This window comes from Pinus tabuliformis, chromosome 7 (genome assembly GCF_031772625.1).
Source record: "Pinus tabuliformis cultivar Carrire ecotype Pingquan chromosome 7, CPIR1, whole genome shotgun sequence".
In the NCBI taxonomy this organism is placed as follows: domain Eukaryota; kingdom Viridiplantae; phylum Streptophyta; class Pinopsida; order Pinales; family Pinaceae; genus Pinus; species Pinus tabuliformis.
The window spans coordinates 1,832,578,873-1,832,595,581 of record NC_142293.1 but is presented as its reverse complement, the minus strand read 5'-3'; the positions used below and the strand labels follow the sequence as shown (position 1 = coordinate 1,832,595,581).

Sequence of the window (16,709 nt, the reverse complement as noted above, 5' to 3'; positions counted from 1 at the left end):
CAAAGTCCTCATTGTGGAGTCTAAGGATTAATATTGAGTTTATAGAGTCATTGTACAAAGAGACCCTTCTTGGGCTTTTGAATCATGTAAAAAGGTTTATTATTGAGTCAAATATAAATTATGCAACCTCAACACCAAGTCGGCCTAAAGACACCAATTCGACCTCACTTGAAGCCTATAAATAGAAGCAAGTCAAACTCATTTAGAGTATCCCATCTCAAGCTAGTTCGATATCTCTAAGGAAGCTGGAGAAGTGCGAAGTAGATCTAAGGAAGCAAAGGAAGTGCGAGTTGGGTCAAGTCTAAGGAGAAGAAGAAAATCGAGCTTTTGGTGTCTCTCTCTCTCAGTTCCGTGCCCAAGTTTGGGAGATCGAAGTCTTCCAAGTTTCGTTGTTGCCTGATGTCGGAAGCTATTGCATAATCAAAGTTGCTGGGAAGGAAGTGTTGCTGGAAAGAGGTCGAAGATCTAGGAGGCTGACTTGGTGTGGTGGGAAGGTTTGGTCTTTTTTAGGGTGAAAAGTATCAAAGAATACTATTGAAAGGAAGAGAATTTTTTACTGGGTTTCCCCTCGAGGGGGGTTTTTCCCTGGCATAGTGCCTACATCTTGTGTCTCTTGTTTTGTGATCTTCATTCACACATAATGTGGTAATTGCTTGATGAAAGATAAGATAATAAAGAAGTAAAAAAAGCGAACATAACTCACAAGTAATTATTAAGGAAGGAGAATCAAACCCTAATCTATTTGCATTGATTTTCCAACAACCCTAAGACTTGGCACTAAAGTTGAAGAAAGTTCATTCTTTGCAAGGCACCCCCTCTAAGCATGATTCTAGGAGCAATACCCAAAATCACACTATGTTCAATCATTTTATTTGCAATAGCATTTTCAACTAGCTTAAAATCTTTTAGTAAGGACCTTTCATGTCAACAAAGAAATGCAAGTTATATTCCTAAACATCAATTAACCTTTTCTTCAAGTTCAAAACAAATAACTTAGCCACACAAAATATTTATTAACTTCTAAATTCATGCAAAGAGATATATAGGCATTTATCGTAACATGCATTGTCAAACACATACATGTGGCACACAAAACAAAGTTACAAACAACCTACTTAGACATTATGTTTGGGTGAACTTAAATTTAAATCCAAGAACCTACTAATGTTGGTCATTGAAAAGGTTTGCAAAATGAAAACAATTTCTGTTCACAATTCTCAATATACCCTTACCTAAATTGCATCAATATCCGTAGCTGATCCATCTCTTCTTTATCATGGACTAAGTCTCTCTTCCTATTAACACAATTTGTCAACTCCTACAAATTAAAACAAACAGTTTGTCTTTAATCCTTGCAGCTATAAATCAAAACACAGGCATTAATTAAATTAAAAAAACTATTCAATATTCATTGTAGAAAGTAAAGAGAACAATGAAACATCATCCCATGTCACCAACAACATTTTGTGCTCCATGAAAGACAAGCACTACTGCCCCTTAAGAGTCATTCCCACAGATGTTCATCCTTCAAATACTTTTGTTAACTATTAATGTTTTTGAACAAATATTCTTAACTAACATGATATCATAAGCTATTCACAAGGTCTTAGTTGGTAACTCAAGGGTAATTCATAACTAACATCAAGGTTCAATTGCCATAGACATTTAGCCACTCATGGGTTATTGCAGCGATGCAAGTAAGTCGTTTCATACAAGTGGGAACAAGTGCAAGCGTGGACAAATTTGGCTAACAAAATACCATCCACCCACAGGTTCTCAATGGAAGGGGCCTTTCTGGAGTGTTGTATGTTGACTACATTGAATCATTCCACCATAATACTCCAAAAACGGGGAAAGGCATGTTTGTCACACAGTAATAACATGAAGCATATTGTGAAAATAAAAATACATTATATCAAATCTAGCTTCAATAACAAGAGGATCACATCTTTCTTCTAGCCTATCATGATGAGTGGAACTGTCAAGCACCTACCACATACTCTTGTTGAAAAGTAGCTAGGTCCAGTCTTCATAACGACATGTGTAATTATATTTTGATGTAATTAACGAAAAGAAGAAAAATAAAATTATTATTGTAATACTTGTCTCATGAGTTTCATGAGCAAAGAATCTTATTTTTAGTATGACTCCCATTGTGAGTCCTTAGGATTGGTCATAAAATCAATTTGAGTCTATGTCATGTATGAAAGACCCTTCTTGGGCATATTACACTTATGTAAGAGTCAATAGAAATCTCAAGTAGCCCTCCAAGACAAGCACAAGGCATCCCTCTTCAAGTCTGCTTCAAATGAAATTAATTAATTCCTCCAAACAGTCATGTCGGCTCACACTATTCAAGTCGGCTTATTACCTTGGGAGACAACTATAAATAGGCAGCTCGCATTCCATTCGACGCAGAATTTTAGTGATCAAGTCTGAGGCAGAAAATGTGAAGTACAACAGAAGAAGGAGCCAAGAAAGAGAAGCCGAAGAGAAGTCTGAAATCTGAAGTCTGAAGCCCTAGAACCAGCACAGTCAAGGAAACGAGCAGCGAAGTCAACAGACTTATTTTGGGACTGTTTTTGGGCAGAACTCCTCTCACACGAGTGGAAAAGGGGGACTGTTATTACTGCAGAAAAGAGTGAAGTCTGCTGAAGAAGCCAAGTTAGAAGAAGAGATCATTTAGGTCAAAGGAAGCCGAAGTAAGGTACAGGTCTGAAGCAGTGAAGAGGAAACCGAATTCTAAAGGGTAGCCAAGAAAGAAGCAGAGGTTTGACTCAAGCAAGAAAGATCCCATCAAGGAAGATTTGTGACTTGGTTTTGGAGTGGCAAATAGGTCAAGGGTTTGTTCTTGGTATTCGTCAATTGCAATCTCTATAAGAAGAAGAATTTGTTCGGGTTTTCCTCTCAAAGAGAGAGGTTTTGGCCCTAGCTGATAGCCTATATTCTGCATCTCTTGTCTCTTTATGGTTTATGCCAATGTTACCAAACTCGGAATCGGCAATAAATCGGCGAGGCAAAAGAGTGAAGAGTTTTAATCGGATCGGGAAAAAATCGGCAAAAAATCGCTGAATTCATTAAATAAAAATATGCACATATATTGAAATGAAAAAAATAAATAAATAAATTTCATTAATATTCAGTAAAGGCATGTCCAAAAAATGCATACCCGTCATAAAAAATACATTGGAAATAATTGATTTTTAATAAGTGATATCTTAACCTCCTGAACTCTAATTATGATGTTTTTTTAGTGAAAGCGGGTGATATTTCATGAGAATTCAATACAATAATAATACACAAAAAAAGAGCAATTTACCACATATTTGAAAATATAATTACATACAAAATATCCAAAAATAATAATTAAAACTCCAAACATACCCAATTCTGGTTGTTTCGTTTTTTGTGTGCATACCTAAAACGGATATATCTACCACCGAATTATAAAAAAATCCATACAGCCAATACCGGTTTTAATCGTCCTTTTTTCACACCATACATATATATGTGTAAAAGTGCACGCACACCTAAAACAGATATATTTACCCCCGAACTATTAAAAATCCAAATATAACCGGTTCCAAAATAGATCACCGATTCTCTGCAATATTCATGTCCATTTTTTTTGGTTCGAAGGTCGCGTATTATTAATAAACAGGAATTTCAGATATATGCTCGTAACCGGCCTGCTTCAACTGCCGCTTGGCCTCGCCTACATTCACCACCTATCAGACCCCTTCAACAAACCCTTGGGATAATATTTACAGATTTCGGGGAGAACAAACTGAAACTTACCGACGGCATGAAATGGGGTGGGAGAAGCGTTTAAGAAATCAATGAATTCCGCAGCCATGGGATGAACCTCGACTTTGGCCTGCATTGCCATTGATGAAATGACCTGACCCAAGCGAAAACCCTAAACCCGGTGTATGGAATCATGAATGGCTCTGCGGCGTCGGCTCTGCGGTGTATGCAGTAGCTCTGCGGCGTCGGCGGTGGACCGATAAACCCAAGCGAAAGCCCTAAACCCAAAACTGGCGGGACTCGACAAAATCGAGAAAATCGGAAAAAATCGGCAGAGTTTCGGATCGGATCGTTTCACGGGCGATCAGATTGGGAATCGCGAGTACTCGCAAGTACTCGCCAATTCCTGTTACACTGGTTTATGCATTGGTAGCTATTTGATGAAGAAGAACACAAATAATCTAAATAAAAGAAGATCCTAATCTAAAGAAGTAAAAAGCACTCACAAGCAATAACTAATTGAAGACAAATCACATAACTACTATGCCCTAGATTTCTCAACAACTCTAACCATAAACATATAATGTGTAGTTGCTTGGTGGGATAGTACCCCCTCTACTAATATGTCAGAAAAATACCAACCACTATGACAAGATAACTAGTACATACATCTTTTACTTCCCAGCTCCAATGCGAGACATTCCCTTTGTACAAATCAAGAACAACAATGCCAAAGAACCACACAACTACATAGGTTATAATAAAAAGCCACAATATCAAAGAGAAGTATACTTTGATTATTATTAAATGATGTAACGTCTCAAGACATAGTAAAATCGCAAAGATGTGCATTGAATACATTATGTAACACCCAAGTACCTAATCACCTAACTAGATGACTTTAATTCTTAACATTTATTATCTCATAATTGCATCACTATGCAACTTCATCATAAACTCAACCTATTTTTTCAATATCCTCACTTGTAAGCACATGCTAGACCCATATATCGGAAGTTGAGGCCCTCGATAGGCCATCTTGTGAGTAGTTGTGAGTCCTTACGTGCATTATTATGCTTTCTTGTATTTTATTGTATTTAAGGGTAAGGTCGGCCTAGTTGCCTCCTTGAGGTTAACACCATAACCATAGTGGAGTGGTATAAACATACCATCTCCTGTATTTGTAACATCATCTCATTAAGAGTGTTTATTCAATCTTTTTCCTAAGGATACCTGTATTTCTATTGGGCACTCAACCTATTTCTCTTATTATATTAGGATTTGTTGGAGCATTCATAGTAGATCCTCTACATCATAATTTTTAACATGGTATTATGGCTAATATAGATCTTTCTTCCTGTATCCAACATTAATTGAGGCTTTTTCTCCAGGTCTGAAATTAGGGTTTCAGATCTATTTCAAGGCTATTACAGATCAGAAATTAATGTTTTCAACACCCTGCTTTTTGTCATTTGTAACATCATCTCATTAAAGTGTGTTTATTCAAAATTTCACCTAAGCACACCTATAATTCTGTTGTACATTCAACCTGTTTACCCTATTGGATTAGGGTTTGTCGGAGAATTCATAGTAGAACCCCTACCTCATAATATTTGACAGGGTATTAGAGTTAATATGGATTTTCCTTCCTCTATCCAGCAATTTCTGGGACTTTTTCTAGATCTGAAATTAGGGTTTTCAAAACCTTATTTTTTGAACAGAAACCAGTTATATGTGTTTTTTATGTTTATCTTCACCAGCAAACGCCTACAATCGCATTTTTCAATGTTTGTTGGCGAAATAAAATAAAAAATTGTTGCAGTTTCAACCACTCTTCAAAGATAGCGCACTGTCTTTTCTCCTTATTTCAATGGTTCAACCACAACATGTTGCAGATCTGCATTAATATTGTGAGACTCATGTATGAAAAATAGCCTTTTCTCCACCTCAACAGGGTAAATTATCATGCATGGGCTCTACAGACAACAGAACTATTTCACAGTAAAGGTTATCGGTGTATTTGAAGAAGCAACTTCTCACTGCAACTCATCACAGCTATGATCTTGAATATCTGAAGAAGCATGAAGCTCTTGGATTTCCACTCTCACTCCTACTACACAAAGTGACCCTAGATAAAGTGAACCAAGATAACCCTTAGGGATACCCCCTTTGACTTAGGTCCTTCCTTTGTCTAAAGTGGGAGAAGAGTTGGTGAGCTGAAAGCAAGGATAATTTTAGGGGCGAATGTTCGCCCTTTGGCGAAATTAAGGGGTTTTAAATTTTTAGTGGGCGAATATTTTGTATCATAGTACATTTTTACAAATCACCTCAAATAGCCCACCTTATTTTAAGGGAGAGGGTAAAAAAGGTAAATTTAGCCCTTGAAATTAGGACTTACAACCTTCCATTCACCCATTTTCAAGAATAGGTTTTATTTAAGTGAATCCATTCGCCCATTTTAAAGAATAGGTTTTATTTAAGTGAATCCTATGGGCCAAATACCATATTTATAAAAGAGGTATGGTAAATTAATAAAAATATAAATAAATGAGAGGTATGGTAAATAAATAAAACATTTTTTATATTTACTCCATAAGTCACCTTATATACATGTAATGGTGTAAACAAATAAAAATATAAGTAAAGTGGAGGTATGGTAAATAAATAAAACGTCTTTTTATACTTACTCAAACGGTATGGTAAATAAATAAAAATATAAATAAACTAGACGTATCGTAAATAAATAAAACCTCTTTTTATATTTAGTCCATAACCCTCATTCTATTTATGAAGGCTCAAGAAAGAGGTTTTATTTAAGTGAATCCTATGGGCCAAATACCATATTTGTAAAAGAGGTATGGTAAATTAATAAAAATATAAATAAACAAGAGGTATGGTAAACAAATAAAACATTTTTTTATATTTACTCCATAAGTCACCTTATATTTAAGAACACTCAAAAAATGGGTTATATTTAGGTGAAACCTATGGCCAAAATACTATGGGACAAATACCATGGACTAGATTGTTATTAATACCATGCAAAAAAACCATTATTAACCCTAATATTAGAATTAATAAAAATAAAAATGGCACATGGTATTGACCCATGGTATTCACCAAAATGGCACATGGTATTGACCCATGGTATTCACCTGGAATGTAGCCTATTTAAATGGGGGAATTAAACCAGCATGTAGCCTATGCTAAGATTCACTAGGACTTTACAAAGTTTTCTTATTTAGTGAAAGACTCGCCAAGATCTTACAAGATTTTATAATTGAGTAAAATATTCGCCATGCTTGGTGAGAGATTCGCCAAAAAATTATATATACATATTATATTATTGATAAAATCGCCTTCCATTTTTCCTATATACCATGGAGATTCGCCCATTTATTATATTTATAAATTTAGGGGGGTTCTTAAAATTTTCCCTGGCTGAAAGTGGCCAACCAGCTGAGATCCAAAAACCCAGCATCCATCTTTTTTAATTTCAGCTGGTGGTAGTTTGTGTGGAAACAAGACCCAACAAAGGTAAGTGAAAAGGTGAGCAATCAACCTCACAGCCATGAAAGGACTTGAGCAAAATCAACTGCTTCATTTGTCATAAAAATTGTAATTATGCATCACAATCTCTAACCAGAGATTAAACATCTCATTCATCGTCTTCTTCTTGGATATATGAGGGATCAGATAATCCTTTATAGCATCCCGGAACATCTGCTTCACCTGCATTTCCCTCTTGTTGTGAGCTACCAACTACTACAAATCTTTAAGCAGAGTCACAACATCCTTGATAAGATTCTAGAGATCATTCTCTTCTAATAGGAGTGTACCTTCACCTTCCATGATTAATAATTCAAGGCATCATCCAATCTATCATCAATCCTAAAGCCTAGTGGATGCCATTTTTGAAATCTACTACATAACCTCCAAAATCTGTAAATTAGTTTCAAATCCTCAAAATACAGGTCCTTCTTCCCTACAACTGAATTACTATTGCAAATTGTTAAGTTTAGGTATGTTCTATGCTTAGAGAAATTTGTTTAAATTTTCACAGTTAGCTCAATATCTTTTCCCGAATAGCAATCACATCAGCATTAAAGTAAACTGCAAATAGAACATAAACATAAATCGCTGAAGACAAGACAAGACAAGAGGACACAAGATGTGGCGCTAGCCAGGGACAAACCCCAATGTGGGGAAACCCTTGATCAATTCTTCTTATATGTTCTTCAATAGTTCAGCAAAGAGAGAGAGAGAGAGAGATAGTACATTTACAACAGAAGTCAACACTTTGACTTATCTAAATAAGAGCATAGATCATCTCTAACAAGATGATACGTGAGATCAGTTGAAGACATGCTGCTTCAACTGATTCTCCAAGGTGACTCCTTCACCTATCATTGTGCTGCATCTCATCATCATGCTGCACCTCATCGTGTTGCACCATGCTGCACATGCTTGCTGTCCCATTGTGCCACTGCTGCACAATGTCATGGCTGTCCCATTGTGCCACTGTTGCACTATGTCATGGCTGTCCCATTGTGCCACTACTGCACAATGTCATGGCTGTCCCGTTGTGCCACTGCTGCACTATGTCATGGCTGTCCCATTGTGCCACTGCTGCACAATGTCATGGCTGTCCCATTGTGCTTTGCCATACCATAGCAGCACCATGAATTTGCTGCATTAAATACCCATGTACCATACCACTATGTACAGCCACCAATTTGGCTCCCACAGTCTGCCCAACAATCTGGTTCAAACTAATCCTCATTTAGGATCCAACATCTATCATAGACAACATGCCTTAGCTCACTGTATTGAGGTCTGATATGTTTGCAGCAAACTGCTTAGGGCTTCCTAACAGTGCCTGTTAGACCCCTCCAATCAGCTCCTAAGCCCTCCTACAACTGCGGTCTTCCCTTCTAAACTTTCTGCTCCAACACGCTGTCCTTAAGGCTAACTCCTAGCCCCAAGACTCTCCAACTAGCCCTCTGCTTACTTCAGAACAGGCCTTGGTCTCTTGCTGTAGCAGCCACTGCCCTAGATCATAGGAAGACAACCCTCAAACTCGTCACAAGTAGCCCAGATCTCCCTTACACAACTCAGCCCTCCTGCTTGGTTGTGTAGCCCTCAAAACAGTCATGAAAAGGCTACAGACCTAGCCTTTTCTCCTTCGCTGAGGTGCCTACTAACCTGCGGCCTGAACATAAGATCTCCTCTCCAAAATGCGAGTTCTCCTTCTTATGTCTTCTCCAAATCATGCTGTCCAGAATTTCCTCGGCCTCCCTAACAGCCAGGTTAGGACAGCATATAGGATTGTTGTGTCATCCCTTATTACCTAGGGCACCTAACCCTCCTTGACTGTGTGTGTGAGTCTTCTTTAGATTAGCGTAGATAGATCCTTCCTTGACTACAGCTAGGTGTCATGGCCTCTTTAGGACAGCATTTAGATCTCTCCTCCATAGCTGCGTTGAGAGCTAGATCATCCTCCTTAGGACTGTAGCTAGGGCATCCACTTTAGAATTGTGTTTAGGGCTTCCTTCTTAGGACTGCGTTTAGGGCTTCTACTCCTAGATTTCTCTTCCACTAAAACCCAACACACGTGGAGAGAAATGAAGAGAGAAGTGTGTGTGAAATGACTCTCAAGTCATCTCCTTTTATACTAAAACATTGAGCGCATGTGGGTGTTGTTTACTTGCTGGCCAACCTTGACGAATTGTCTTATAACACAAATAAATTCATAACTTCATGAATACTTATCGGAATCATATGATCTTTAGATCAATCCTACACCTCTCGATGAGAGGGATCCAAGAAAAATATCAGCTGCCATAAACAAGATGACCCACATGGAGTTTGGCCCTAGTTGCCAATTTTAACACTCCCTCTCAGCTAAGGAGAACTCCATCCATTGATCCATATGTCCGACTGTACTATCTCTGCCATCAATGCCCTGCACTGCTCTGCTCTACTCTGCTATGTTCTGCTCTGCTCTGCTATGCTATGCTCTGCTGAACCATGAAGAAGAAGAATTGATCTAGAATGTCTCATACCATTCTCTGCTGACCCGAAGTCAGTTTTATTCATCCCAGATCAGTATCACAAGAGAGTGTCTCAAACCACTCATATTGATCCCAGATCAATGGAGGTCATAATAGCATGGTGAGTACAATAGATACAATGATGCGTCCATCAATAGTACTACTATGGTCCTTAACCCCATTTCCCAGCTCATTGGCCAGATGAGAGGTACTTCCCATGAGTCCCAAACTACATGGGTAGGATTCCTCGACAAGAGAACCATTCATCTTGTCCCTAAGTCGCCTCGGGGTATCACAGGGGAAGGTTGAGCCATTCACCCTGTACACAGTGCACAATTAGGGGAGGGTGAGTCGCCCTATGGTCGCTTGTTGCTCCAAGCAGTACCCCAAGCCCCTAGAGCTCCCAGAGCTCAATGCATGAATCATGCAGGACCTTTATAAGAAGGTCTATCAACGACTCCAAGTCATTCGAGAAAGTAACAAATTTGACCTTTCCCCCGGGGCTTTGACAGAATGTCTGCGACCTGTACATCAGTCTCAATGCGATAGAGCCTCCTCACTCATCAACGTACCATATCCCAAATAAGGTAGTATATGATGTCTATATGCTGGAGCAATCATAGAATACGGGATTCCTCAACAATCGAATCCCCCCCCCCTTGGTTGACAAAGGATCCCAGTGGTTTCCATCATGTGTACAAATAGCTCGCTATAGAGCTTCCACAACCAGGTAGCTTCACACGAGATCATACTCGTAGCTATGTATTTGGTCACATCGGTGCTTATAGAAAAACGACTTCTGCTTCTTGCTCATCCAGGATATCGAATAGAACCCAAAGAGAACCAGCACTCGGAAGTTCTCTTGCGATCCTCCACACTGTCAGCCCAGTCAGCATTCGAATAATCATGCAGCTTCACATTTTCGGCTGTGTATCCAATCCATGAGAGATTGTGCCCTAAAGATACCTCAGAAGATTCTTGTCACCAATCCAGTGAGGTTCAACCATATATGAGCTCATCATACTAACTGCAAATCATATGTCCGGACAAAAATTCACCAAGAACATCAACACGAATGAATTTATGAGACTCAGGCATTTCCCAAATCTGGTCCGGCATCACTACCATATAAACTTCTGAAAGTTAAGATCCTCGAGGTAGTCACAAGCTTGCAGCTTACCATTCCACATCCGGAATCCAACTCCCTCTTACTTCTGCAAATGAGAGGGTATGCACCTGTTAGAAATAGGTCGTCCTCAGAAGGTGCTGGTATGAGAGGTCTATCATCCATAACCTTCAAGCAAAGGTTTGGATCGGCTTCACTCTTAGTGAATCTCAGCTTCATCTGACAGCTATCAATCCTCTCATACTATGCCCGGGATGTTTTGCTTCAAGCCATAGAGGGATTTCTTCCAACTGCATACGTGAGATTCCCGATCATGAATCTCAAACCCCTCGGGTTGTTCCAAGCCTGTGGACCTGCTACATGAGGGGAATGGTCCCCTTGTAAGATTTTCATTCAGTACATCTCAGACATGTACCTTCATGCTTTTCTTGAATTCAGGCATCCCAGTCACCATCTAACTCACATCATGTAGGGTCCTATAATAAGTAGACCTCCGGTGCTATAGATGAGATGTGTCAACTAACATGGTCCCCAATGGACCATCCTACAACTTGATACAAATTGCCAACCCTGGACCCATGAGTAAAAGCATCTTTTGAAAATTCTATTATCAACACATACCTTTCCATCGATGAATGCCACCCTGAAACCTTTGACTTCCATTGTCGAACTAGACACCAGGTTCTTCTTGCGATCAGGTACATAAAAGAGGTTATGTAAATGAATCGAGTTACCCTCATTCAATTTAGGGGTAATATTTCCTACACCCTTTCGGGATAGGTGGCATCGGCTCCAAGTATAATCTCACGATTGTTTCCATCTCTACCAAATTAGAGAGAGCACCCTTCTATCCGTTGAAGTGCTTTAGAGCACTAAAATCAATAAGCCAGATTCCCAAAGAATCTGGAGGAGAGGACCAATACAAGACAACGCTTCTTTATCTTATCAGAAACAACATTTGATTCTTCATACCTAGGGTTCCTCGCTTTCTCTGAAGAGTCGATCGTTTCCTTGATGACCTGCATTACCTGTCATTCCTCTGATCATTGAAGATGTCCCTGGAATGATTGCTATAACTTATCATCATCAAGTGATGTGTCCCTACCTCGGACACTCCTTTGCATAATCCCTGAACTCATTACAACCAAGGCATTTGCCTTTCCTTCCACCCTTCGATCCGGACTTCCCAATACAGTGATCTTTTACGTAGGTCATCAGAAGCTTTCGTTGCGCCATTCTGATAATATTCTTTGCTTCAATTTCACCCTCAATGAATTTGAAGAGGGATGAGGAATCCACTGATCCTTTTGTCCTTTCCCAACTATCTTCGGTGATTGCTCTTTCACTCTTGCTTGGGCATTGTCTTCACCTCAACTCTGATACCATGTTAAGTTTAGGTATGTTCTCTGCTTAGAGCAATTTATTTAAATTTTCACAGTTATCTCAATATCTTTTCCAGATTAGCAATCACATCAGCATTAAAGTAAGTTGTAAATAGAACATAAACATAAAAAGTTGAAGACAAGCCAAGACAAGAGGACACAAGATGTGGCGCTAGCCAGGGACAAACCCCAATGTGGGGAAACCCTTGATCAATTCTTCTTATATGTTCTTCAATAGTTCAGCAGAGAGAGAGAGAGTACATTTACAACAAAAGTCAACACTTTGACTTATCTAGATAAGAGCATAGATCATCTCTAACAAGATGATACGTGAGATCAGTTCAAGACATGTTGCTTCAACTGATTCTCCAAGGTGACTCCTTCACCTATCATTGTGTTGCATCTTGTCATCATGCTACACCTCATCATGTTGCACATGCTTGTTGTCCCATTGTGCCACTGTTGCACAATGTCATGGTTGTCCCGTTGTGCCACTGTTGCACTATGTCATGGTTGTCCCATTGTGCCACTACTGCACAATGTCATGGTTGTCCCGTTGTGCCATTGTTGCACTATGTCATGGCTATCCCATTGTGCCACTACTACACAATGTCATGGTTGTCCCATTATGCTTTGCCATACCATAGCAGCACCTTGAATTTGCTACACTAAATACCCATGTACCATACCACTATGTACAACCACCAATTTGGCTCCCACAGTCTGCCCAACAATCTAGTTCAAATTGATCCGCATCTAGGATCTAACACCTACCATAGACAACATGCCTTAGCTCACTGTATTGAGGTCTGATATGTTTGCAGCAAACTGGTTAGGGCTTCGTAACAGTCCTTGTTAGACCCCTCCAATCAGCTCCTAAGGCCTCCTACAACTGCAGTCTTCCCTTCTAAGCTTGCTGCTCCAACACGTTGTCCTTAAGGCTAATTCTTAGCCCAAAGACTCTCCGACTAGCCCTCTGATTACTTCAGAACAGGCCTCGGTCTCTTGCTGTAGCAGCAGCTACCCTATATCACAGGAAGACAACCCTCAAACTCGTCACAAGTAGCCCAGATCTCCCTTACACAACTCAGCCCTCCTGTTTGGTTGTGTAGCCCTCAAAACAGTCATGAAAAGGCTACAGAACTAGCCTTTTCTCCTTTGTTGAGGTGCCTCCTAACCTGCGGCCTGAACATAAGATCTCCTCTCCAAAATCTGAGTTCTCCTTCTTATGTCTTCTCCAAATCATGTTGTCCAAAATTTCCTCGGCCTCCCTAACAGCGCAGTTAGGATAGCGTATGGGATCGTTGTGTCATCCCTGATTAACTAGGGCATTTAACTGAAGCACAAAAATTAGCTATGGACAGCCATGAAAAAATATTTTATTAATAATTGAATATGATGATTACATTTTGTGAGAGGCCCTGGCTATATACCACCTTAGGTGCCTCTTGGTGAACGGCCATGATCTTTGATCATGCCCTTTGCCTAATAATCTATAACTAACTAACTTTTTACATAACATTGCCTTCCTCTCAAAAGAATGCTTTGTCCTCAAAGCATACATAACGACGGATATTGTTGAAGAAACGCTTCAGTCTCCCATGAAGCTTCTTTGGAAAGAAAAAAATCCAAATGCACCTTTGGAAAGAAATAAGTAGAATACCTCTGATACCAGATGAAGCACAAAAATTAGCTATGGACAACCATGACAAAATATTTTATTAATAATTGAATATGATGATTACATTTTGTGAGAGGCCCTAGCTATATACCGCCTTACGTGCCTCTTGGTGAACAGGCATGATCTTTGATCATGCCCTTTGCCTAATAATCTATAACTAACTAATTTTTTACCTAACACTAACCCTCCTTGACTGCGTGTGTGAATCTTCTTTAGATTAGCGTAGATATATCCTTCCTTGACTACGGCTAGGTGTCATGGCCTCTTTAGGACAGCGTTTGGATCTCTCCTCCATAGGTGTGTTGAGAGCTAGATCATCCTCCTTAGGACTGCGGCTAGAGCATCCACTTTAGAACTATGTTTAGGGCTTCCTCCTTACGACTGCGTTTAGGGCTTCTACTCCTATATTTCTCTTCCACTAAAACCCAACACAAGTGGAGAGAAATCAAGAGAGAATTGTGTGTTAAATGACTCTCAAGTCATCTCCATTTATACCAAAATATTGAGCACATGTGGATGTTGTTTAGTTGCTGGCCGACGTTGACGAATTGTCTTATAACACAAATAAATTCATAACTTGATAAATACTTATCAAAATCGAATGATCTTTAGATCAATCCTACACCTCTCAATGAGAGGGATCCAAGAAAAATATCAGCTGCCATAAATAAGATGACCCACATGGAGTTTGGCCCTAGTTGCCAATTTTAACACTCCCTCTCATCTAGGGAGAACTCCATCCGTTGATCCATATGTCCGACTGTACTATCTCTGCCATCAGTGCGTTGCACTGCTCTACACTGTTCTGCTCTGCTGAACCATGAAGAAGAAGAATTGTTCTAGAATGTCTCATACCATTCTCTACTGAACCGAAGTCAGTTTTATTCATCCCAGATCAGTATCACAAGAGAGTGTCTCAAACCACTCATACTAATCCCAGATCAATGGAGGTCATCCTACTATAGGGAGTATAGTAGATACAACGATGCGTCCATCGATAGTACTACTATGGTCCCTAACCCCACTTCCCTACTCATTGGACAAATGAGAGGTACTTCCCATGAGTCCCAAACTGCATGGGAAGGATGCCTTGACAGGATAACCATTCATCCTATCCCTAGGTCGCCTCGGGGTATCACAGCGGAAGGTTGAGACATTCACCCCGTACGCAGCGCACCATTAGGGGAGGGTGAGTCGCCCTATGGTTGCTTGTTGCTCCAAGCAATACCCCAAGCCCCCCAAAGCTCCCAGAGCTCAATGCATGCATCATGCAGGACCTTTATAAGGTCTCTCAACGACTCCAACTCGTTTGGGAAAATCACAAATTTGACCTTTCCCCCGAGGCTTTGGCAGAATGTCTGCGACCTGTACATCAGTCTCGATGCGATAGAGCCTCCTCACTCATCGACATACCATATCCCAGATAAGGTAGTATCTGATGTCTATATGCTGAAGCAATCATAGAATATGGGATTCCTCAACAATCGAATTGACACAGAGGATCCCGGTGGTACCCATCATGTGTACAAACAGCTCGCTAAAGAGCTTCCACAACCAGATAGCTTCACACGAGATCATACTTGTAGCTATGCATTCGGTTTCAGCGGTGCTGATAGCAACCGACTTCTACTTCGTGCTCATCTAGGATATCGAATAGAACCCAAAGAGAACCAGCACTCGGAAGTGCTATTGCGATCCTCCACACTGTCGGCCCAGTCAGCATTCGAATAATCATGCAGCTTCACATTTCCAACAGTGTATCTCAATCCATGAGAGATTGTGCCCTAAAGATATCTCAGAAGATTCTTATCACCAATCTAGTGAGGCTCAACCATATATGAGCTCATCATACTAACTGCAAATCATATGTCCAGACAAAAATTCACCAATAAAATCAACGCGAATGAGTTTATGAGACTCAGAGGTATTTCCCAAATCTGGTCCGGCATCACTACCATATAACTTCTGAAAGTTAAGATCCTCGAGGTAGTCACGGGCTTGCAGTTTACCTTTCCACATCCGGAATCCAACTCGCTCTTACTTCTGCAAATGAGAGGGTATGCACCTATTATAAATAGGTCGTCCTAAGAAGGTGTCGATATGAGAGGTCTATCATCCATAACCTTCAAGCAAAGGTTTGGATCGGCTTCACTCTTAGTGAATCTTAGCTTCATCTGACAGTTATCAATCCTCTCATACTATGCCCGAGGTGTTTTGCTTCAAGCCATATAGAGTTTTCTTCCAGCTGCATGCATGAGATTCCTGATCATGAATCTCAAACCCATCGGGTTGTTCCAAGCCTGTGGACCTGCGACATGAGGGGAATGGTCCCCTTGTAAGATTTTCATTCAGTACATCTCAGACATGTACCTTCATGTTGTTCTTGAATTCAAGCATCCCAGTCACCATCTGACTCACATCGTGTAGGGTCCTATAATAAGTAGACCTCCGATGCTATAGATGAGATGTGTCAACTAACATGGTCCCCAATGGACCATCCTGCAACTTGATACAAATTTCCAACCCTGGACCGATGAGTAAAAGCATCTATTGAAAAATCTATTTTCAAACACGTACCTTTCCATCGATGAATGCCACCCTGAAACCTTTGACTTCCATTGCCGAAATGTACACCAAGTTGTTCTTGCGATCAAGTACATAAAAGAGGTTCTGTAAATGAATCGAGTTACCACCATTCAATTGAGGGGTAATATTTCCTA

At 40.0% G+C, this 16,709-nt stretch overlaps 1 protein-coding gene across 3 annotated transcripts in view; it reads right to left on the bottom strand.

The window, feature by feature from the left end:
- LOC149255748 (Spc97 / Spc98 family of spindle pole body (SBP) component) overlaps nt 1–16,709 on the bottom strand; it is a 334,350-nt gene that overhangs the window by 127,096 nt on the left and 190,545 nt on the right. For all 3 annotated transcript variants that reach the window (XM_089460559.1, XM_089460560.1, XM_089460558.1), the window contains exon 10: nt 1,233–1,318. In XM_089460559.1, the coding sequence (XP_089316685.1) occupies nt 1,233–1,318 (86 nt within the window). The remainder of the gene's footprint in view (nt 1–1,232; nt 1,319–16,709) is intronic.